Source organism: Salvelinus alpinus, chromosome 38, assembly GCF_045679555.1.
Source record: "Salvelinus alpinus chromosome 38, SLU_Salpinus.1, whole genome shotgun sequence".
Lineage (NCBI taxonomy): Eukaryota > Metazoa > Chordata > Actinopteri > Salmoniformes > Salmonidae > Salvelinus > Salvelinus alpinus.
In genome coordinates this window covers 12003284-12028551 of record NC_092123.1, presented here as the reverse complement: position 1 = coordinate 12028551, position 25268 = coordinate 12003284, and the positions used below count along the sequence as shown (strand labels likewise).

General features: G+C 44.2%; 1 protein-coding gene across 2 annotated transcripts; it reads left to right on the top strand.

Moving 5' to 3' along the window:
• Positions 1 to 467: 467 nt before the first annotated feature.
• Positions 468 to 24359, top strand: LOC139566505 (trifunctional purine biosynthetic protein adenosine-3-like). Of its 2 annotated transcripts, none has more exons than XM_071387796.1 (21): positions 468 to 732; positions 3086 to 3235; positions 3397 to 3492; positions 3716 to 3890; positions 4062 to 4173; positions 4770 to 4838; positions 5119 to 5244; positions 5390 to 5477; positions 5600 to 5685; positions 5981 to 6149; positions 10134 to 10365; positions 12602 to 12696; positions 14701 to 14810; positions 15203 to 15401; positions 15699 to 15950; positions 16340 to 16492; positions 18698 to 18901; positions 19177 to 19341; positions 22277 to 22549; positions 22877 to 22992; positions 23682 to 24359. In XM_071387796.1, the coding sequence occupies exons 2-21, from the start codon at positions 3091 to 3093 to the stop codon at positions 23877 to 23879; spliced, it is 3063 nt and encodes a 1020-aa protein (XP_071243897.1). In that variant the 5' UTR covers positions 468 to 732; positions 3086 to 3090; the 3' UTR covers positions 23880 to 24359. The 2 variants fall into 2 exon arrangements, with proteins under 2 accessions (XP_071243897.1, XP_071243896.1); XM_071387795.1 differs by having other exon boundaries at positions 12599 to 12696.
• Positions 24360 to 25268: the final 909 nt, after the last annotated feature.

Below are 25268 nucleotides of genomic sequence, written 5' to 3'. Positions count from 1 at the left end.
AGTAGAGGGTGGGAGGTCCTAAATAAAGAAAAATGTACTTCCTTGACAACTTCCTTCACAACAGCTCTGTGCTGCTCCACAAAGAGCAAGATGTATGAATACCCTGACTTCTGCATAGGCCATATCGTCGAAAATGCTGCACGGCCAATGCAGGATTCAGATTGACCATGCAGCGCCTTTAAGAGTTGAATACCCCTGCTCTACATGCTTAAAATATAGAGATGACCTAAAAACTACAACTCCCATGATTCTCTGAATGAAAAAACGACTAGAGGCTAAGGAAGTTAACACATGTTTACAGAAACAAAACTTGATATGCACATTATAAACTTTATCTAAATACCTTTTACTAGACACTGCCTACATAAATGGCTTATAGAAGTTACATCTATCTATTATTTGACCCGCGTTTAAAAGCTAAACAAACACAGTTATGTATCATATTGGGTCCACGTGGTTTGAGAATTGATATGCTGCGTTCAAGTGCTAGTTGCAACTGGAAAAGTCCGACTTGTTAACTGGTTGAATGCGGCGCGTGTATAACCAGAACCAGTTAAAAGTCGAAAATGTACGAGTTTGCTAGTTTCGACTAGCAATTTAATGCTGCAATACTCCGCGTGCTTACTGCCCGGGAGCACACAGGGTAGTCTCCCCTAGCTGTGGGCAAGGAAAGTACTGCTGGACGTGGGCTCTGTCATCAAAAATACTAACTCGCCACTACACAAGATACATGTGAGTTTGGCTTTAATAGACTTAATCTAAGTTGTTTTATGAGAACTTGCAGTGATGCGCGTGTGGTCTCGGAGTTTTACCATCGTGATGCTAATTACAATTTGGAATCAACTGGGGAAGTTGGCTACAGTACCTTGGTAAAACTACAAGAACACGACTCATTGCGAAAGAGGGTGATTTTTGTTAGTATTTTTGCATGTGGCTGCAAATCTATAGATACGTCAATGAAATTATCAAACGATAGTGTGGCGAAACTACAGCTTTTGAGTTAACTGGCTACAATTGTAGCTAGCTACTGTAGCTGTCTAACTATGTAGTTTAACGTTGCTTGTGGAGCCATTCCACCCACATGTTAAATTGTAGCCAGTGGGCTCATTCTGCCATCACTGGTCAACAAACTTTGTAAAAAAAAGTTCCTTGTCCACCCTGTGTTTTTAGTACTGATTGCATCAATTGTGCTGATTATTTTTTTATTAGGAAAAAAAGCGATGAGTTGCGGACAATCATTTTATACATTTTAGTAAATTATCTTTTCAAAAGTTCTCAAACCTCTGTAAATTAATAGTCCCATTGCCTCGTGAGTCACATGAGTGAGTATTTCCAATCAAAGGGAGCTAGTCGACTAATTGGGAACCACGCGCATCGTGCTACTCACATTATCTATGTAAAAGCTCATATTTGATAGTCTGCTGATGTAATTTAGTTGTACATACTCCTCAGGAATTGTATCAGTAGGCGTATAGGCCATTCCAGGGGTCATGGCTAGAAGTGTTAGGATTTATGTTTAGCAAATCTCTTTCAGAAGGGATCCAGCTTTTTGTCAAATTTAACGTAAAAAGGTGTTTATTTATTTCATTTAAGCTAACCCTAACCCTTTTCCTAACCTTAACACCTATTTATCCTAACCTGCTAAGTTAATTATCCTAGCCTGCTGCTTAAGTTCTCCTAACCTGCCATGAAAAGTAAATTCTGATGTTAATTTGGCAACTGATCCCTTCTAGCCATGACGTTCCAGAGGCATGTTCAGCAGGATTGAACGTTCAGATAGACTATTTCTATGTAGATCAAGCAGCCACATTTCTATCTGCAACGTAACGTTTGGTAAAATGGGAGATTGGACTGGTTTAAACTCTGAGCCCCTGGTTTGTTTGTTTGTTGGGAGGGGGAGTATTGATTGGGGCAAAGGCATGCCCACCACTTATTCAACCCAAATACTGGCCATCTACAACAGGGATAGCAAACTTAGATGCGGGTGGGGGCCACTAAAAACTCACTGATGGGCACAGTTGCTCAACGGTCTGCATACCCGTACCCACCCCACCCGAGTGGCTCTCCTGTTGACAGCGGAGAGAAATGGTTGCAGATTTGTTTTTACATGATATCTGAGTGAGACTGACTAACAAAATCAATGGGGGCCCACTGGCCGTTAATTCGGCAGTTTAGCGGCCTTCTAATTCAGCAACCCCCCCCGCCCCCAAAATGTTGCTGACATGGTCTAATTGACTATCAATAACTGATGTAAGAAGAACAAGAAAAAGCTGCTGATCCATAACCAAATGTGGATATTGTACCTTGTCTATTGTAACTCGTAAGTTGAGACCCCGACATAGTTCCCCATTTTGGAAATTGATCCGAGGCTCTTGGGCTGCCCGTTGCCCATCCCTGATCTACGTCTTTCTGAGGCAAATTAAACACAAAACAATATTCAAGGGATTGTACATGTTAGTCCCCCCAACCTGTTTCAACTGTCATTAACACACTGATACATGATATGTTGCTTAAAATGTTTGTTTTTTAATGCAAATGACACATCGATTTTAATGGGTCCCTACACAGAATGGGCTCTTGGACAATGACAACTAATTGGAGACAGATTTTTGCAGTGTCCCTAAAAATGTGATGTATGAATAGGTGATTTAAATGCTAGGCTCCAGCAAAAGGTCACCAATCCTTCACAGCAGCCTGGTGATGAGGCCTTGGGTAAGGTCCTCATTTGCAGGCTTCCTGCACCATAGGTCAATTTTCACATGCAATTAAATAGCTTCCTTTATGGCTGATAAATTAAAGTCATTTGAGAAGCTGTTTTATTTACTGTCGCTGTTAGTGCCCAGTGACTAACCTGGGTTGAATTCAGAAGGGTGCAATGTTCTGAAGGTTGCAGATAGAAATGTGTTGTATAGAGCTGACAAGTTTCTTTATTCTACATGTCAGCGAAGCATGTCTGTTCTATAGAATGTATTTCTGTCTGAAAGTTCCGTGATGTTGTCTTACTGAGCACCATCCTGGTTCGGTGATGTGATTTGATCACGTGTGTATGTTGTGTGATTGGTTTTTCCATCTACCTGTCATTCAGTTGCCATGGCAGTGCGGTTGCTGGTGATTGGCAGTGGTGGGCGGGAACACACCCTGGCATGGAAGCTGGCACAGTCACCACACATCCAGCAGGTCCTGGTGGCACCAGGGAACGCTGGCACCGCCAACTGTGGAAAGATCTCCAACTCTGGTTAGAAGGACACGCATAACTGTTGTTTCACATCATGATATGTCTGAGGTCTTTTTATGATCACCTGACATTACCAGGAATCGTATGATCTAGAAAAACTATTAGCCGCTCCGTTGCATCTGAAATTTGTGTGTGCGCGTCTCTTCCCCCCCTCTGCACAGAGGTGTCTGTGAGTAATCACTCCATCCTGGCTCAGTTCTGTAAGGAGCATAGCGTGGGGCTGGTGGTGGTAGGGCCCGAGGTGCCTCTCGCAGCAGGTGAGTGGCATACATCCTTATCTTCCCCATTTCATATTCAGCCTTCTGAAACAGTACAGTACAGGTACAAAGGAAATGCCAAGTTGGCCGTCATTGTAAAAAATAATTTGTTCTTAATTGACTCACTTGGATAAATAAAGTGTAGAAAATATGTAAGTATCAATGCACTATAAATATAATACTTTTCCTTTCCTCCCATTCTTCTCTGCCCCCCCCCCCCCAGGCATGGTAGATGACCTGCAAGCGGCAGGGGTCCCGTGTTTTGGCCCCTCGGCGAAGGCTGCCCAGCTGGAGGCCAGTAAGAGTTTCTCCAAGGCCTTTATGGACCGTCACGGCATCCCCACAGCCAACTGGTGCTCCTTCACCGACCCCCAGGAGGCCTGCAGCTACATCCGCACGTCAGTACCGGGGTGGGGGTGAAGTTGTTAGAGAGATGGGGTCATGTTCATGGAAAACAGTGTTTCTAATCGGACAAGTCCAGGTAGTCTGTCATGATGAATTTGTACCCCATCTCCTGAACTGAAATATAATTGACCCTGGCTCTGTGGCTCTCTAACCTTTAACCCCAGGGCCAGTTTTCCTGCTCTGGTGGTGAAGGCCAGTGGCCTGGCTGCAGGGAAGGGTGTCATTGTGGCCAAGGACCAGGAGGAGGCCTGCCAGGCTGTGCTGGACATAATGAAGGTATAGTTTCAAAGTGACCCAAAGTTAGTTTTGCATTTCCCACCATAATAGTTAAGAATACCACAGTCTATCCTCTCTTGATTGTCACAAATGGTATCTGTGTGTGTGCCTCGGTACAGCAGTTTTCATAAGAATGTCGCTCGGCCTTGAATGTTGTTCTTTTGGGGGAGATGAGGTGTCACTTATGCACACTCACTAGACTATTATATACACACTCAATCTCACACACTACATACGCGCACACACATATCGACAACACAAACGCGCACGCTCACACACTTTTACACTCATAATTTGCTGCTGCTACTCTGTTCTTTATTTTACTCTTACCTATCCTGATGCCTAGTCACTTTAACCTGCCTTCATGTACATATCTACCTGAAATACCTCGTACCTCTGCACATTGATCTGGTACTCCCTTTTTATATAGCTCCATTCTTGTGTACTTTATTTTATTCCTCTTGTGTTACTATTTTATATTTTTAAGCTCTGCATCGTTGGGAAGGGCTGGTAAGCAAGCAGGTCTACACCAGTTGTATTCGGCGCGACTCGACAAATCCAGCTCCCAATTTAAACAAGGTTTGTGTGTGTTGCAGGACAAAACATTTGGCTCTGCCGGGGAGACTGTGGTGGTGGAGGAACTACTGGAGGGAGAAGAAGTGTCTGTGAGTGTCCGGTCCTCTTTCTTTTACTTGTGAAATACCCACGTTTACATGCACAGTGGGCAACATTTTCGTCGAGCAAAAAAGCAAAGATCTATGCAAAGAATACATTGGCTAATGTGCTTTCCATGTCTATTTAAAATGTTATGGTTTTGCTCACTGCCATTTGCTTGTGCAAAATGTCGGCCTGTATGTACCCGGACGACAATTCAATATGCGGTTCCATTATTGGCATTTACTAACTACTTGCTCTTTCTCTGTCTCGATCTCCTTCCCTGTGTAGTGTCTGTGTTTCAGTGATGGCTGCAGTGTGTCCCCCATGCCCCCGGCCCAGGACCACAAACGCCTGCGGGACGGGGACTTGGGCCCCAACACGGGCGGCATGGGGGCCTACTGCCCCACCCCCCAGGTACTCACACACACACTTGACAACCACCGACCATTGTCTCACATTGCTCAGAATGTGAAGGACTCTCTCTCTCTGTGCACAACATGCTATTATCTGTCCATCTGTTTGTCCTCTGTCTGTCAATCACACATCCATTTGTGTCCAGGTGTCTCAGGAGCTTTTGCAGCAGATCAGAGAGACTGTCCTCCAGAAGACTGTGGATGGCATGAAGGAGGAGGGAACCCCCTATGTGGGTGAGTAATGAACTGCAGGCAGCACACTGGTTATTGAGTGGAAATGAAAGGGGTGCAAAATCGTGTCCCTCTTTCTCTCTTTTATTTGTCTCGCTCGTTTACATGTTGTCATCCTCTATCAGGTGTGCTGTATGCTGGGCTGATGTTGACCAAGCAGGGGCCGAAGGTCCTGGAGTTTAACTGTCGCTTCGGCGACCCAGAGTGTCAGGTTGGTCAACTGTGTGTGTGTGAGCATGTGTTATTGGTATATGTCACTGCTCTATGTTATCATCATGGAGCTGATAAGTCAAGTTTTGCACTTGTATTCATCTAATGGGTAAGGTTAAGATAAATGGAGTATGAACTGGTCCTTAATCTGTGCCTATTAGGACAATTCCGATCCTGCCTGAATCATGTTCAGTTGGGCAAACCGTAGCTAAACATTTTGTAGTGGGAAAATGGGAATTCCAGTATTACATCCCTGTTTCACTCTGAATCAAAATATTTTCTTCCTACTGTTCCAGGTGCTGATGCCCTTGCTGAAGAGTGACCTGTATGAGGTACTCCAGAGCACCCTGGAGGGGAAGTTAGCATCCAGTGCACCTGAGTGGCACCAGGACAGCTCTGCAGTTACCGTGGTCATGGCCAGCCCTGGCTACCCTGGCTCCTATACAAAAGGTGTCGCAATCACAGGTAGGTACGCTTCTGTCGATCGCTACTTGACTGGGGTGTATTCATTAGTCACACTGTTGCAAAGTGTTTTGCACCGGAAATAAGTTTCCATTGGACAAATTCCTCCACGTTTCATTCCGTTTGCCTCTTCTTTTGTATGGTTCCCCTTTGAGCCTAGTGAATATTCGCGTTTGGAACAGTTTTGCTGTCAGTCGAAACCGATGCTGAACAACCGACCTATCAACTAATTACATAACATTAATCTGGTTTCTTTCCAACCTTTTAACGTGAGTGAAGTACATGTAGGATAAAAAAATGTTACGACAGGCCTGATGGAAATGGCACATTTGTCAGTGAACTTTACAAATGTTGGCAAAACTAAATGCGCTACACAAGGTGGGATATTTTTCAACAGTGAAGAGGCGACTCTGGGTTGCTGGCCTTCTAGGCAGAGTTGCAACGAAAAACCCATATCTCAGACTGGCCAATAAAAAGAAAAGATTAAGATGGGCAACAGAACACAGACACTGGACAGGAACTCTGCCTAGAAAGCCAGCATCCCGGAGTCACCTCTTCACTGTTGATGTTCAGACTGGTGTTTTGCGGGTACTATTTAATGAAGCTGCCAGTTGAGGACTTGTGAGGCATCGTTTCTCAAACTGTACACTAATGTACTTGTCCTCTTGCTCAGTTGTGCACCGGGGCCTCCCACTCCTCTTTCTATTCTGGTTAGAGCCAGTTTGCGCTGTTCTGTGAAGGGAGTAGTACACAGTGTTGTACGAGATCTTCAGTTTCTTGGCAATTTCTCACATGGATAGCCTCCATTTCTCAGAACCAGAATAGACTGACGAGTTTCAGAAGAAAGGTCTTTGTTTCTGGCCATTTTGAGCCTGTAATCAAACCCACAAATTCTGATGCTCCAGATACTCAACTAGTCTAAAGAAGGACAGTTTTATTGCTTCTTTAATAAGCACAACAGTTTTCGGCTGTGCTAACATAATTGCAAAGGGTTTTCTAATGATCAATTAACCTTTTAAAATGATAAACTTGGATTAGCTAACACGACGTGCCATTGGAACACAGGATCAATGGTTGCTGATAATGGGCCTATATAGATATTCCATAAAAAAATCTGCCGTTTCCAGCTACAATAGTCATTTACAACATTAACAATGTCTATACTGTATTTCTGATCAATTTGATGTTACTTTCATGGACAACAAATGTGCTTTTCTTTCAAAAACAAGGACATTTCTAAGTGACCACAAACTTTTGAATGGTTGTGTACCTATGGACGAGTGATGTCAGAGCTGAACGGACTACGATACAGTAGAATAGTATAGAATACAGTATATACATTTACATTTTTACATTTAAGTCATTTAGCAGACGCTCTTATCCAGAGCGACTTACAAATTGGTGCATTCACCTTATGATATCCAGTGGAACAACCACTTTACAATAGTGCATCTAACTCTTTTAAGGGGGGGGGGGGGTTAGAAGGATTACTTTATCCTATCCTAGGTATTCCTTAAAGAGGTGGGGTTTCAGGTGTCTCCGGAAGGTGGTGATTGACTCCGCTGACCTGGCGTCGTGAGGGAGTTTGTTCCACCATTGGGGTGCCAGAGCAGCGAACAGTTTTGACTGGGCTGAGCGGGAACTGTACTTCCTCAGAGGTAGGGAGGCGAGCAGGCCAGAGGTGGATGAACGCAGTGCCCTTGTTTGGGTGTAGGGCCTGATCAGAGCCTGAAGGTACGGAGGTGCCGTTCCCCTCACAGCTCCGTAGGCAAGCACCATGGTCTTGTAGCGGATGCGAGCTTCAACTGGAAGCCAGTGGAGAGAGCGGAGGAGCGGGGTGACGTGAGAGAACTTGGGAAAGTTGAACACCAGACGGGCTGCGGCGTTCTGGATGAGTTGTAGGGGTTTAATGGCACAGGCAGGGAGCCCAGCCAACAGCGAGTTGCAGTAATCCAGACGGGAGATGACAAGTGCCTGGATTAGGACCTGCGCCGCTTCCTGCGTGAGGCAGGGTCGTACTCTGCGAATGTTGTAGAGCATGAACCTACAGGAACGGGTCACCGCCTTGATGTTAGTTGAGAACGACAGGGTGTTGTCCAGGATCACGCCAAGGTTCTTAGCACTCTGGGAGGAGGACACAATGGAGTTGTCAACCGTGATGGCGAGATCATGGAACGGGCAGTCCTTCCCCGGGAGGAAGAGCAGCTCCGTCTTGCCGAGGTTCAGCTTGAGGTGGTGATCCGTCATCCACACTGATATGTCTGCCAGACATGCAGAGATGCGATTCACCACCTGGTTATCAGAGGGGGGGGATGATACATATGAGATGAGTAATGCCAGATATGTAAACATTAAAGTGACTAGTGTTCCATTCCTTAAAGTGGACAGAGATTTCTAGTCTATCAGCAGCCTCTCTAGTCTATAGGCAGCAGCCTCTAATGTGCTAGTGCTGGCTAACAGTCTGATGGCCTTGAGATAGAAGCTGTTTTTTTAGTCTCTCGGTCCCAGCTTTGATGCACCTGTACTGACCTCGCCTTCTGGATGATAGCGGGGTGAACAGGCAGTGGCTCGGGTGGTTGATGTCCATGCTGATCTTTTTGGCCTTCCTGTGACATCGGGTGGTGTAGGTGTCCTGGTACTGTAACGTTATACGACTCCTTGCCGTTCTTCGAGCTATAACGCGTTAGTTGCTTACTGGACCCAGGCAATCTGTGTGAAATGTTAACTAGCTAACAAACTACTATCTGTGAACTAATGTTTTCTCTATACACTATGTGGTTAATGAGAGAATTACAGTAGGTGAAAATGAGGCGTTGCTTGTTAAACAAGTGTAGCTGGAGCCGAGCCTGGCTTAAGCTGGATGCCACTATCGAGGGGAGAGAAACACCACACACTTTCCCTCTTTCTCATTTTTTCAATACAGTGGTATAAAGGGGTATGCCAGGTGTACTCTCTGCCTGAAAGAGATCAATAATGCCAACAAAGGGTATCATGCTCTGCTGGCACATTGTAGAACACATGTTTACAGTCAGTGTACAATGTAAGAATGTGCAGTGTAGCCCAAAGATATTGCTTTTGTGTTGAACTTTACAGTAACACTTGTGTGTGAGAGGGGGATTATTTAATTCTTTACTCGGTGAATGATGTTTTTGCCCACATGTAGCCTTGTGCACTTGATCAATGTCTATAATGGAGAAAAAGGAACTCAGTCCGACTTTAAATTTGCTCTTGAAAGTTGTAGTAGAATGCATAAGGTGCAATTTGTAAATTGGGTAGTGCATCATCAGTTCCTCTTGTCATGTGAGTCATTGTATACCTTAGAGCTATTTATAACTTGTCAGAAATGTCCAATGTTTTTTAGCCCAGATATCTTGTAATGCTGGAAGGGTGGCCCTGAGTGGAAAAGTTGGAATAAGTGATGAACTTCACAGGGTGGTGAAAGTGCACAGTGATAAGCATGATTCTCCTTTCCAATAAATATTATATTATTCTGGTGACATAATTGATCCATGGCTGCTGTTTGACAAATCAAAATACAGTTTCTTTTAGTCCATAATAATCTCATGTAGGTTATACCAGCACTGTATCTGCGAACCGTTCTATATAGAGCGCACGTGCCAAGACCAGAGTGTGCCCATTCGTGATATACACATTTATTGTGACACAACCATCAATTGAGTTGAAAATGCAATGGAAACCCATATAACTTTTATTTGGTACTTGGGAATTTAACCCCAGAAGTTACTTTTATGTGCGCTATGTCATTATGCACAGCCTTTTATGGAAATGTATCTGGTGGGAAAATGCACGTTTTTTTAAATGCGGATTTTAGAATATTTGCATAAAAATGATTTAAAGTAGGGGGGAGATTAGGGACTCTTATCTCCTGCTTTCTCCCCCCCCCTTCTCTCTCTACCTCTCATCCACACTCCCTCTCTCTTCCTCCATATCTTTCTAATTCCCTCATCGCTCTCTTCTCTCTCTCAGGTCTGTCTCAGGTGGAGGAGACGGGGGTGCAGGTGTTCCACGCCGGCACGTCACTGAAGGAAGGGGGTGTTGTCTCCAGCGGGGGGCGTGTCCTCACTGTCACCGCTGTTAGGTCGTCCCTGGAGATGGCCCTGCACGCAGCCAATCGGGGTGTGGCCGCTGTGGGGTTCCCGGGAGCCGTGTACCGACGTGACATCGGTCACCGAGCCATCGCCCACCTCACCCAGCACAGGTGTGTGTGAGAGGACAGGGTGGACACGCACTGAACACACAAACACCCCTCATTCATTTCACTGTAATAGTTTGACCATCTTAATGTTAGAACCCTACATTTTGTTTGAGTACATATTGACAGGAGGGAGTATTGGCTAATCCTAGACAAAGTCTACCTCTGTCTGTCTGATGTTTACAGTTGAAGTTGGAAGTTTACATACACTTAGGTTAGAGTCATTAAAACTCATTTTTCAACCACTCCACAAATTTCTTGTTAAGAAACTGTAGTTTTGGCTAGTCGGTTAGGACATAAGTAATTTTTCCAACAATTGTTTACACAGATTATTTAATTTATAATTCACTATCACAATTCCAGTGGGTCAGAAGTTTACATACACTAAGTTGACTGTGCCTTTAAACAGCTTGAAAAATTCTAGAAAAAGTAATGGCGTTAGAAGCTTCTGACAGGCTAATTGACATAATTTGAGTCAATTGGAGGTGTGGATGTATTTCAAGGCCTACCTTCAAACTCAGTGCCTCTTTGCTTGACATCATGGGAAAATCTAAAGAAATCAAGTCTGGTTCATCCTTGGGAGCAATTTCCAAATTCCTGAAGGTACCACGTGCATCTATACAAACAATAGTACGCAAGTATAAACACCAAGGGACCACGCAGCCATCATACAGCTCAGGAAGGAGACGCGTTCTGTCTCCTAGAGATGAATGTACTTTAGTGCAAAAAGTGCAAATCAATCCCAGAACAACAGCAAAGGACCTTGTGAAGATGCTGGAGGAAACAGGTACAAAAGTATCTATATCCACAGTAAAATGAGTACTGTATTGACATAACCTGAAAGGCCGTTCAGCAAGGAAGAAGCCACTACTCAAAAACTGCAATAAAAAAGCTAGACTACGGTTTACAACTGCACATGGGGACAAAGATCGTACTTTTGGGAGAAATGTCCTCTGGTCTGATGAAACAAAAATAGAACTGTTTGGCCATAATGACCATCGTTATGTTTGGAGGAAAAAGGGGAGGCTTGCAAACCGAAGAACACCATTTCAACCGTGAAGCACGGGGGGTAGCAGCATCATGTTGTGGGGGTGCTTTGCTGCAAGAGGGACTGGTGCACTTCACAAAATAGATGGCATTATGAGGATGGAATATTATGTGGATATATTGAAGCAACATCTCAAGACCTCAGTCAGGAGGTTGAAGCTCGGTCGCAAATGGGTCTTCCAAATGGACAATGACACCAAGCATACTTACAAAGTTGTGGCAAAATGGCTTGAGAACAACAAAGTCAAGGTATTGGAGTGGCTGTCACAAAGCCCTGACCTCAATCCTATAGAACATTTGTGGGTTGAACTGAAAAAGCCTGTGCGAGCAAGGAGGCCTACAAACCTGACTCAGTTACACCAGCTCTGTCAGGAGGAATGGGCCAAAATTCACCCAACTTATTGTGGGAAGCTTGTGGAAGGCTACCTGAAACGTTTGACCCAAGTTAAACAATTTAAAGGCAGTGCTACCAAATACTAATTGAGTGCATGTAAACTTCTGACCCAATGTGACGAAAGAAACGAAAGCTGAAATAAATCATTCTCTCTACTATTATTCTGATATTTCACATTCTTAAAATAAAGTGTTGATCATAACTGACCAAAGACAGGGAATTTGTACTAGGATTAGATGTCAGGAATTGTGAAACTGTGTTTAAATGTATTGGACTAAGGTGTATGTAAACTTCCGACTTCAACTGTACATGTAGATTTGGCTTAGAAACTCTCACATTCCAGTAGAGATTGTCTAGTCTCATTTCATTCTGTATACTGTTATCGTGTAGAATTCCAGTCTGACTTTTTGTTTTCATATTTGAAGAATTTTCCTAGTTATTTATGTTGGATTGGTGTAAGCCTATGGTGACGTTAACCCGCATTAAATTGTAGGTTGGCCTAGCTTGCACATGACTTATGATTTGTAACCCTTAAGAATGGGTCGATGGGCTTCGGAAAGAGAAACATTTGTAGGCAGTCTACCCAAAGTCATTCTTATACATGACAGTATTTATTTTAGAGTACACTCTATCTGGTAATGTGAGGTAGAAGCTGAATTGAGGGACCACCTGATATGACATAGACAGACAAATAGCCTGTTGCGTCACTCTGACATTGGTAGAGGGCAAATCGCTCTAGCCTGATTGGGTGGTCGTCTCACCATAACCTATGACCCTTGCTGTGTGTCCCTCCCCCAGCAGAGGCCTAACTTATAAGGACAGCGGAGTGGACATCGCTGCGGGAAATCGACTGGTAGACATGATCAAGCCATTTGCCAAGGCCACCTCTCGCTCAGGTAGTCTCATTGCCGTTAACCAGAACAGCTACAGCTGAACTACTAGCTAGACACCCTGGAGAGCTGCAGTGCTTTTCCCAAACCCATACCTATCCACGTGTAATGATCTGTGTAAGATTGGATATATGATTAGTTTCCCAAATCTCGCTGAGTACCCTGCCAGTTCCAATTCCACCTTTTGAACTATTCAGGTCAACTAATCATCAAGCCTCTGATTAGTTAAATCAGGTGTGCTGGTACTGGAATTGAACAAATAAGTGAAATGACTGGGCAACACTGGTAAAAGCATTATGGCAAAAACCTCTACCTAGCCTATTTTTAGAGGGACAAGATGCTTGGGGTCGGTTTGGGATTGGGCATTTCATTACATGCTCTGCACTAAAGCAGTCTCTCAGTCAACCTATCATGGTTTCACCTTATCCAACTAATTACAAAGCTCCAAGAAGGTAAATGATTTTCCTTCCCTTGTGAAATGAACCTGAGGAAAGAAATTAGGTTATTTGTCTTGTCTACTTTATCTGGGTGTTGGATAATTAAAGTAAGTGATTTATTGTAGTGCCCAGGGCTTTAACAAATACTGTACCTGTAGACAGCGTGCCATCGCTACAGTTTTACTAAAACAGAATTTGGAACAGTTTTCTCGACTTGAACTACAAACTCATTGCTGCAGGAAGCTTAAATTAGTTTTCTACAATATAAACTCAGCAAAAAAAGAAACATCAGTTTTTCAGGACCCTGTCTTTCAAAGATAATTTGTAAAATCCAAATAACTTCACAGATCTTCATTGTAAAGGGTATAAGCACTGTTTCCCATGCTTGTTCAATGAACCATAAACAATTAATGAACAAGCAGCCGTGGAAGGGTTGTTCAGACACTAACAGTTTACAGACGGTAGGCAATTAAGGACACAGAGGGTTAAGGAAGACATCCTCCTCCCTCATGTGGTATCCTTCCTGCAGGCTCATCCTGACATGACCCTCCAGCATGACAATGCCACCACGCACAGAACGAGCAGTATGGCTGATTTCCTGCAAGACAGGAATGTCGGTGTTCTGCCATGGCCAGCGAAGAGCCTGTATCTCAATCCCATTGAGCACGTCTGGGACCTGTTGGATTGGAGGGTGGGGGCTAGGGCCAGAAATGTCCGGGAACTTGGTGAAAGAGTGGTGTAACATCTCACAGCAAGAACTGGCAAATCTGGTGCAGTCCATGAGGAGATACACTGCAGTACTTAATGCAGCTGGTGGCCACACCAGATACTGTTAGTTTTGATTTTGAAAATAACTGCAGTTGACAGAGGACGTTTCTTTTTTCCCCCCCTGAGTTTACGTATGGGTGGACGGATGGATGGATGGATTATTTTAGTTAATTATTTAAGACATACAGGTAGCTGCCAAAATAAAGCAAACACAGTAAATGATGGATACAAAGTATATTGAAAGCAGGTGCTTCCATACAGGTGTGGTTCCTGAGTTAATTAACAACCCATCATGCTTATAGTCACGTATAAAAATGCCTGGTTGTCCATTTTAATTTTCCTACCATGGGATCTGTGACTTTGATAGAGGGGTCTCAAAGGGTGCAAAGGGGGTTTAAAGTGTGTGTCAGTCACCAGATCTCAACCCAATTGAACACTAATGGGAACACCAACAAACACCGATGATGGAATTTATTGTGGAAGAATGGTGTTGAATCCCTCGAATAGAGTGATCCAGACACTTGTAGAATCTATGCCAAGGCGCATTGAAGCTGTTCTGGCGTCTCGTGGTGTCCCAGCACCCTATTAAGACAATTTATGTTGGTGTTTCCTTTATTTTGCCAGTTACCTTTACATCAACCAGATGTTTCTTTGATCTTAGACTGGATTAGAATATTATTATTTTTTAAAATTTGTACATGTTTTTAATTGGTGTATTAAACTTTTCCCCCGATGTGTTCTTCAGTTGTGAAAGACCAGTGAGTGTGTAATAAACAGTTGCTTTTATTCCCCTCCTGTCCATCAGGGTGTAACGCTGAGCTGGGGGGCTTCGCCGGGCTCTTTGATCTCAAAGCTGCAGGCTTCATCGACCCCATCCTGGTGTCTGGGACAGACGGAGTAGGGACCAAGCTCAAGGTATGCGTGAATTCTCAAAACAGAAACTGTGTATGAGACATTGCAGCCAGCCACATTGCATGTTTTGGTGCTGGAATAAAGCTAGGGAGCATCATATTTCAAGTACAGGCTTTTCGTTCTTTTTTTATCAGTCTTTTTGGCCTTGCAAAGTTAGATGTAGGATCATGTGCATATGTTTTAGCTGTTTCTCAATTACTCTGTGATTCATCACATCCCATTTTCTTGCCGCCGCCTCTGCTGTATTGGCGGAGAAGGTCCAAGGTCCCTACCCTTAGACCTCCTTCGCTAATGTGTTTTAAGCAGGTGAGGAGAGATTATGCCAGGAATCACAAAGACATTAAGATCGTACCTCTTCATAACTTCACCTCTGCCCTCATCGCTGCCTTCTCTAGATTGCCCAGGCATGCCAGCAGCACAGCACCCTGGGACAGGACCTGGTGGCCATGTGTGTCAACGACGTGCTGGCCCAGGGGGCGGAGCCTCTCTTCTTCCTGGACTACTTCTCCTGTGGCCGGCTGGATGTGGGCGTGGCCTCCGCCGTGATCAGGGGCGTGGCCGAGGCCTGCGGGTTGGCGGGCTGCGCTCTGCTGGGTGAGGGTGGAGCAGTCTGACGTCATCGTTAAGATGCATGGATGTGTGTGTGTGCGCGCACTATTTTGTGTGTTCAGGCGGTAAGAAAGTGGAGATGCTGGCTGTATACTGGGGGTGTAGCGAAAACAACGAAGTAGGGTTTTAGTTGCACTGGAAACCATCTGTATTTTGGGCGTGAGCCAGCCATCAATTTCTAGGTTCTACATTGTGTGTGTGCGCACATTTGCAACTGCATATATGTGTGTTTGATCATATATTTGTGTTAACTGTGTGCGTTCTTTCCATTCGTTCATCTAGGCGGCGAGACTGCGGAGATGCCCGGCGTGTACGGCCCCGGAGAGTACGACCTGGCAGGGTTCTGTGTTGGTGCCGTGGAGAGGGGCGCCCTGCTACCCAGGCTGGGGGACATCTGCGAGGGGGACCTGCTCATCGGGGTGGCCTCCTCTGGGGTGCACAGCAACGGATTCAGCCTGGTCCGGAAGGTCCTGGAGAGGGCAGGAGTCACCTACAGCTCCCCTGCACCTTTTGGGAAACCTGGACAAACCGTGGGTAGGTTAATGAGATCATACAAGCTCTTACACAGAGTAAACCTATGTTTCTTTGAGGGAGAATTTCTCTGGGTGTGTCTGCCCAATCTTTCTTCTCTCGTACTTTCTCTCGAAAGGAGATAAATGGACAGTTTTGTGGTCATTTATATTTTCCATTAAGTAGGGTTCACCTGCATAAGGTGTCTTACCTTGTACTATCTTCCTGCCTGTTAGCGGTCTTATCCCAGTCTCTATTGGTCTTCTTTTGTACTGTACTGTTCAATTGTATTATTGTAGAGTTTATCTGGGTCCTAGAAAAGTGCTCCAGGAATCCAATGTATAATAATTAAAGTAATTACCCGTAGAGTTCCTTTTTCTCCGTCTAAAGTCTTCCCCCATGTTGATTGACAGGCGAGGTTCTCCTGACGCCCACTAAGATCTACAGCCGCCTGCTCCTGCCAATCCTGCGCAGCGGCGCCATCAAGGCCTACGCCCACATCACTGGGGGCGGCCTATTGGAGAACATCCCCCGAGTGCTGCCTCAGGAACTGTCCGTTGACCTGGGTGAGAGAGAGAAACACACTTTTCTTATTGCCCATGTTTGGTTTTTAAAGTGTAGTGGTAGACAATGTATATGAGGATGAAACAGTTGTCCATATCAGATACCTGATGCTGTTTTGAATTGTACTAACTGTGGTAGGGCTGTCTCCGACAAAAAAAATCTTAGTTGACCGAAAATTGTCTGTTCTTTCGACCAATCGATTGGTTAAATGTTTTAACATGTAATTTTTCCGTATATAGACACACCCTATTTGTTTTAATTAAATCATCTATATGCATTGAGATTGTCTGATGCTTAAAGCTTACCGTTTGATGAAATAAGACAAATGCCTCGAGTGCCAGAGATCTAGATAACCAGAAGGCAAAAAACCATAACCTGAACCAACTATTCTCCTCCCATTCCTGCTGAATTTTGCAGATTCTGCCATTACTCTCCTGGAGTGCCTGTAATAGGCTACAAGAGGAGTCGGCAACCTTTCTCATGTGGAATGCCAATTTATCTTACAATTTTTACCTATCTGCGTGCCAGTTATGGTTTTCATATGCACATTTTTGCGAAACTTTATAATATCGTCTTATCTCAAAGTCATTGTCACGTGGTTAATCAAAATTCTATCGAAATGAAAATGATACAAAACTAAAAATGTATTTCTGTTGCCAACTATGTACAAATATGTAACTATGTATAAAGCCAACAAATAAACATTGCAGCCTGCGGGTAGAAAATATCCTGATTTAAAAAATTAAGAAAAAAAATTCGTATAAATCACATTGGTTACACATGACCTGACTGCAACAAACTTGAACAATTGTATCTATTAACTTGGGCCTAGCCTGAAGCTTGCTCAAGCGAACTTAAAACGCTGTATAAAATATTCTGGGGCCTCAGTTTCCAGCGCCAGTGAGCTCGGGACAGACACAACTGCAGGCTATTTGCGCAAGGGATAAGAGGCAGTGCTTGACTTGGGCAGGAGCTCACCGGAGCTGAGTACCGACACCTCACATTTTCTACTGCTTGAGCTCCAGTTCCTATTATAGAATATTAGCTCAAAAGCATTGTGGAGCTCTTGCAGCTAAATGTAAACAGTACCAGTGCCCAAAATGAGTAGCATACCTATTTCAGTCCAAGTCGAGCACTAATAAGAAGTAATTAGGTAGGCCTATTTTATGACGTTTCCATTGGTTCAGAGCATGACATGGTTATCGAAAGAGAGAGCACAGGAAAGGTTTTTCAAATGCATTGAGGAACTATTGTAATTCTCAAAAGATGTAAAAACAGACTTTGTTTGCTTGCTGTTTTGAGGTGAAGAAAACAGTACTTTGAGAAGCTCCGCAGATCATTAGTGGTGGTGCGTTTAAGCCAATCAGAAATACTAGCAGATCCCCAAATCGGCACATTTATTTGCCTACATTTGCGCACAGGCCAGGTAGCCTATAAGCCTTTGTGTGCGCGTCCTTACTCAACATTGACAGGAGTGCTCCAAACTAAAGACGATGACTAAAACTCATAAATAGAATGAAATAAACCTTAACTTGTTTCTCACAAGTGTAAAGCATAGCAAACAATGTGTCCACTCTGACAATGATAACAGGAAAACTGGAATATTAATATTGAATGCATTGAAATAAATTACTGTAACATTGTAGATTAGGAATTAACGGCAAATGTACTACTAGTGATTTTATGTATCAGGGAATTGATAAATGCAAACATTCACACAATGAAGTCATAAAAATGGACGGGGAGAGCGCATTCTGGAGGGAAAAGTGCATTGTTCATCTGGGTGCATGGTCAATCTAACATCTGCATTGGCCATGCAGCATTTACAGTGATATGGCCTCAGCAGAAGTTGCTTCTTGCGCTTCGCATTGTAGCTTTGAGGCGCATGGCGATGCAGTACGGAGCTCGAATTGGCCTATGCATGCCTCTGGAGGCTCTGTAATTGCAATTGAGCCTCTGACCACACTTTCAGCTCAAGCATAAATTGGCTTTTAGTCTAGGCCCCCGCAATCGATTAGTTCACTGAGATGGGTGTAAATATATGCGTGTTTGTGTTACTACTCGACTTAAATAATCTCGATCGACCAACAGCCTAACGACCAAACAATCAACCAGTCGACTAATTGCGGTCAGCCCTAAACTGTGGTTGGTATTTACTTCATATTGAATGCGTGTGTGAGCTGCTCTGTGTGCTTTGTCCCACCCAGACGCCTCCCGTTGGATCATCCCTCCTGTGTTCTCATGGCTCCAGGAGGAAGGGGGCTTGTGCGAGGAGGAGATGGGGCGCACCTTCAACTGTGGCCTTGGGGCCGTGCTGGTGGTGGCCTTTCCGGATGCCCAGAGTGTTCTGAGGCAGCTCCAAGCCCACGAGGATGCGTGGATCGTGGGCTCGCTGGCCCACAAGCAGCCTGGTGAGAGACGAGAGCTGAAGTATGCGTAGTGAAACTCATAACAATGCTACAGGAATTATGGGTTCTGTACCCTCCCAGACAGATAAGGAAACAAACTGTTTATGTTGTATCGAATGTTGTATCGAATCAATCTTGTTAATGAGGAAATGCTCTTCAGATGTTCACATTAAATGTAATTTTTGTATTGATGGGTTCAAACGTGTGCACACAGTTATCTCACACAGCGCTTGGTGGTATTCATCTTAGTCATTTTACTGAGTTTTGTTTGTGTGAAGGGGCCGAGCCGGTGGTGATCAGGAACATGAAGCACAGCCTGCGTTTAGGCCCCTCTCCCTGTGTAGTAGACCTGGGGCCCATGCAGAACGGAGCATCTCAAGGGGACAGCAGTAGCACTGTCCCCCGCAAGAGGACCAGGGTGGGCGTCCTCATCTCAGGCACAGGTTAGTGTTGTGTATGGTGTGTCACTTTCTGAAATTGAAAACACTGCCATGTGTCAACAGATGTTTATACCATTTTTTTTATTTTTTATTACAAGCAAACATGTTCAAGTCATGCTCTCATCAGATCTCTGTAGCAGAATTAGCTATATACTGATGTCGGCACCAGGGTTGCCAGGTCAAGCAAACATTTCTAGCCCCAATGACCCCTCAACCCACCCACAAGGCCTGAAAACTAGCCCCGCACAATAGTTTACGCAGCAAGAGAAGTTGCCACATTTATCCAATAAACCCTTTTCCATTACGCTATCGAGCAAATTAAGAAGGAATATCGGCTTAATTTGTAACGTAGGCTAAGAAACAAAATGTGTTTTTCCAAAGCTAATAAACAAAATGTGTTTTTCCAAGGCTAACATGCTGACCAGACCGGACACGTCGCGTGCGCGAGCGTCGCAAAATAAATTTAGAAATCCATGTTATTCAATTATTGTACCCACACTGCTAACGAGCGTCTGCGACGCCAAGGGCTAAAATAGATGTCGTTCCTATTTCTGACGCAGATCGCGCTGCAAGTCCTGCCTCTCCCATCTCCTCATTGGTTTATAGAAGCAGGTACCCATGTGCCATCTCCTCATTGGTTATACCCACGTGGGTGATAGAAAGACAAACTGTTTTGCCGGTAGTCGTGGTAATACAATGAAAGTTTAGATGCGTTCACCATATAATTTAAACGATGAAAAAGCCTGGAAGGAGGAGAGATGACTAGAAAGGATTCGGTTGGCCGTTTTATATGTGGATTAATTCTCAGAGTAGAGATCCTTGTGCATTTCAGGTAAAATAACAACTCAATGTTTACATCCCAGGACAAATTAGCTAGCAACAGCAAGCTAGCTAAATAGGACAAATTAACGTTAGCTAGCAAGTGCAAGCTAACTAGCTAAATTTCCATACATGTTTAATGCTTTTTGACCTGTCCCCAAATTTAATGTCATTGGTTCAGAGTTTGTTTTGACATTTTAACCTGCGTGCCGTGATCGCGTTTGGTGTGGGGGGGGCAAAATACATTTATGCACGATAGCGGTTTGGGAAAGGTGTGAGAAACAAAATGTGTTTTTCCAAGGCTAAGAAACAAAAAGTGTTTTTCCAAGGCTAAGAAACAAAATGTGTTTTTCCATCAAAATAATAATTGTGAGCTTAAGAATGTCACAATAGAAAAGATAATTCACCCTTATTAAACTTGCCAGATCATTTTCCATCAATGGATGTCGTGTTTACTTGTTTTGACTGCTATGATTAAGCAAAAAGGAGGAAGGTGTGGTATATGGTCAATATATTACAACTAAGGGCTTTTTTGTCATACCTGTTGTACACAGTCTGATATGCCACAGCGTTCAACCAATCAGCATTCAGGGCTCAAACCACCTTGTAATTATAACTGGGTGGTTCGAGCCCTGAATGCTGATTGGCTGACAGCCATGGTATATCAGACCGTATACCACGGGTATGACACATGTATTTTTACTGCTCTGATTACTTTGGTAACCAGTGTATAATAGCAATAAGGCACCTCGGGGGTTTGTGATATATGGCCAATATACCATGACTAAGGCACGCCGCGTGTAAGAACAGCTCTTAGCCGTGCTATATTGGCCATATACCACACCCCCTCGGGCCTTATTACTTAAATAAATCCCTTTTGTGCATGTGCATAACTATAGATAAATCCAACATGAGTTTGAGTGATAAAGTTGGCCAGAGGATCTCTGTGCAAGAAACACTTCGAAAAAACTAATTTCTTTTAAAAGTAGTGTTAGGCCATTTTCTGTCAATTGTGCCATTTATTATACCAAAGAAAAATATAAACGGAACATGTCTGGTGAGTATGCAGGCCGTGGAAAAACCTGGGACATTTTCTGCTTCCAGGAATTGTGTACAGATCCTTGTGACATGGGGCTGTGCATTATCATGCTGAAACATGTGGTGGTGGGGGAATGGCACAACAATGGGCCTCAGGATCTTGTCACGGTATCTCTGCATTCAAATTGCCATCAATAAAATGCAATGGTGTTCATTGTCCAGAGCTTATACCTGTCCATACCATAACCTCACCACCACCATGTGGTATTCTGTTCACAATGTTGACATCAGCAAACCGCTTGCCCACAACGCCATACACGTGGTCTGCAGTTAGATGTATTGACAAATTCTCTAAAACGAAGGAGGCGGCTTATGGTAGAAAATAGAACATTAAATTGTCTGGCAAAAGATCTGTTGGACATTCCTTCAGTCAGCATGCTAACTGCACGCCCCCACAACTTGAGACATCTGTGGCATTGTGTGACAAAACTGCACATTTTATAGTAGTGGCCTTTTGTCCCTAGCACAAGGTACACCTGTGTAATGATCGTGCTGTTTAATCGTCATCAGGTGGATGGATTATCTTGGCAGAAGAGAAATGCACACGAACTGGGATGTAAACACATTTGTGCACACAATTTGAGAGCTATACGCTTTTTGTGCGTATGAAATATTTCGAGGATCTTTTTATTTCAGCTCATGAAAAATGAGACCAACACTTTACATATTGCATTTAATATTTTTGTTCAGTATAAATAGCCTACCTACAACCAGTAAAAAGTTGTCACGACATGCGCTGCTCTACACACGCACCACCGGCCCTCCCCACCACTCACAGGTCCCCCCACCACTCATAGGTCGGCCGGTCAACCTGTTGGAGACCCCTGCTGTAGTCCATTGTTAAAGGGATAGTTCACCCAAATTTCAGATGGTTCGTTAGTGTGAAAGGTGTCTAAGTAGAGCCTACATATGTGTAGAATTGCAGTTAAGTGGATACTAGTGCCCCATAGCTAATTGCAGTTATAAGTTTAATCTTTTTATCAGTGTGCACTGCCTTAAGTGTATTGTGTGTGTGTGTCAGGCACCAACCTGCAGGCGCTGATGGAGCAGGCCAAGAGAACATCCAGCTCAGCAGAGATCGTGGTGGTGATCTCCAACCAGCCGGGGGTCTTGGGCCTCAAAAGGGCCTCTCTGGCTGGCATTCAGACACGGGTGGTTGACCATAAGCTGTACGGTAGCCGGGCAGAGTTTGACGGCACCATTGACCACGTGCTGGAGGAATTTCATGTGGAGGTGGTGTGTCTCGCCGGCTTCATGAGGATCCTCACAGGGTCCTTCGTCAGGAAGTGGAACGGTAGGACCACCCAGCTTTGTGTGTATCAATAGTAGGTTTGTGTGCATTTTATCTGTGATGACAATGTATCACACAGGAAAAAGTCCTAACTTCACTTGCTCTCCCTTGAAGTTAGTCCCTCTCCCTTTCCCCATGAAAGGAATGCGTTTTGAAATGTTCATCCCAGTCGAGCACCCGATTTTTAGATTTAACTTTTTTTTTTGAATTTATTTACTTTTTTGATGACGCTGGTCTGGAGCGTATTTGGGTATGCTTTCATTCTATTAATAATGCTTTGATATTATGTTTGTGTGCACATGTGAGAATAATATATTTTGTGTGTTGTAGGAAAACTGCTGAACATCCATCCGTCCCTGCTGCCCTCATTCAAGGGGGTGAATGCCCAGAAGCAGGCTCTGCAGGCGGGGGCACGGGTCACTGGCTGCACCGTCCACTTTGTGGCTGTAAGTACTGTACTCGGAACAGATCCTGCCTCAGCTCACCAATACTAACCATAACCAGATGTTGGTATAAAAATCGGCTCGGATCAGATCTTAAAGCCAAACTTATCCTGTGTTTCCTGGTCTACTGCAGAACATTAAAAAAATGGATGCACATTTAGTTTTGTTATCCATATCTTGATATCAACAAGGCTTCCAGAAACCCCTAGGGCTAACCACAAGCTCCAAACGGATATCTCTGATACATTAGGTGGAATTATAGCCATATTGCCTACACCTATCCAGTCCTTTCAGATACACAAGTGCCTAGGGTTAGAGGCTAGGGGTTGTTCCGGGACAGGACCCTAGACTTCGATAGACGACTTATCTTTTGTATCTCTCCCATTATGGTGTCTGAGAATGGCAGTGCCATTGAGGTCATCTTCTACTGAAAGGGTGCATACCTGGGTATAAAGCCAATGTTGGTGATTTACTGCCACCTGCAGTTATGGAATGTTTTATCACAAGTATAATTTGTTGGCTGATCCCTCATGATGGATGGAATTATGTGTTCCTTCCTTAACCCATAGGAAGTCCCACCCAGTTGACTACTTCAAAATGGTGATGCCCTGCTAAAAGATGCTTTTGGGCAGAGTTGTCTATGGAGAGGACCTAAATATTTCCCTGCTTTCTCAACTTATTTTTGTCCACAGGAAGAGGTTGATGCCGGGGCCATCATTGCTCAGGAGGCGGTGCCGGTGTTGATGAATGATACTGAGGAGAGCCTATCAGATCGCATCCGGGAGGCGGAGCACCGGGCCTTCCCTGCCGCCCTGGAGCTGGTGGCCAGGGGCGGCATGAGGCTGGGGGATGACGGACGCATCATCTGGAACCCCAATGCACAGGGCTAAACCTCAACACAATACCACCACACCTGCCCCAACACACCCTGGCCCCCATCCCCAAAATACCTTGTCCCCCTACCTCAGAATACATTGGGCACCACCTAAAAGCAGTGGCTCTACTGACCTGCATAGTAAATGGATTGCCGTAGTGTAAGCAATGTCTCCCATGACCATACCTCCCTCCCTCGTCTCGGGTAGCTACAAACTGGTTTCTTCCAGATACATTCCTTATGCCATTGCTACAATGTCAAAATAATTCCCCTTGTGCACATTCCATGGGTACTATTATGTAAGAATGTTACAGTAGTACTTGACCTATGATTTTAGGTATATCCTCAACATTGCATGACCAGTCATAGCAAGTCGTAGTATGATTATCATGAAGTGGGTCAAGGTTGTGCTCTGCATATACTTTAACACTTAGCGACAATGCCCGAAACTGCTATTTCTGCCTGTCCTTGCATTAAACTTGCGCTGTTGAACAACGGTTTATTTTGTTTATCGGCAAACCAGAAAGACATGTAATGAAAGGCTAATGACAGTCCCTGCAAACCAAAATCGGTTATGTGACAGGTGTACCAACATACCAAGCGTTCCAACATAAAATATTTCAAATTTACTGAATCATTTAATGTTCGTATTTAGGTTGCACACAACATTCCTTTGTTACAACTGAAAACATTAACAAATTACCTTTCTCTAGCTCTGTTGTACTCTCCTCCTTGGTGTAGGCATTGGTTAAGATTTTCCACCCTCTTATACTAGTAATTTACTGAAGTGTACACTTCAGGAGAAAGAACGCAAACCTGGGCCACAATCGGCTAGTGCATCCCTTGACGTAATCACCTATTACAAATGACTGGAAAGGTGAAAGCTGGTGAAACACTTATGTTAAGGCATGCCCTTGATTCCTCTCTCATCTCCTCAAAGCACAATGGATCCAAGCTCCGTCCAATCCATTTTTAGGAGGCGAGGGCAGAAGACGAACCGGGATAATTGAGAATGTTGCTCAGTTGAGGTTTCATTATTCTTTGAGGGGATTCGATTAATGCCCCGGGTGAACCTGGTTAGCGTTGATTGCCTCCCGGGCGAAGTCGGCTCAAAACAAAAGTGATGTACACACCCCTTCAAATAAGGTGATTCTGCTATTTCAGCCACACCCGTTGCTGATGGGTGTATAAAATCAAGTATACAGCCATGCAATCTCCCTAGACAAACATTGGCCTTATAATGATAAGCTCCGTGACTTTCAACACGGCACTGTCTTAGGATGCCACCTTTCCGGTTCGTAAAATGTCTGCCCCGCTAGAGCTGCCCTGGTCAACTGTACATGCTGTTATTGTGAAGTGGAAACATCTAGGCGCAACAATGGCTCAGGCCACACAAGCTCACAGA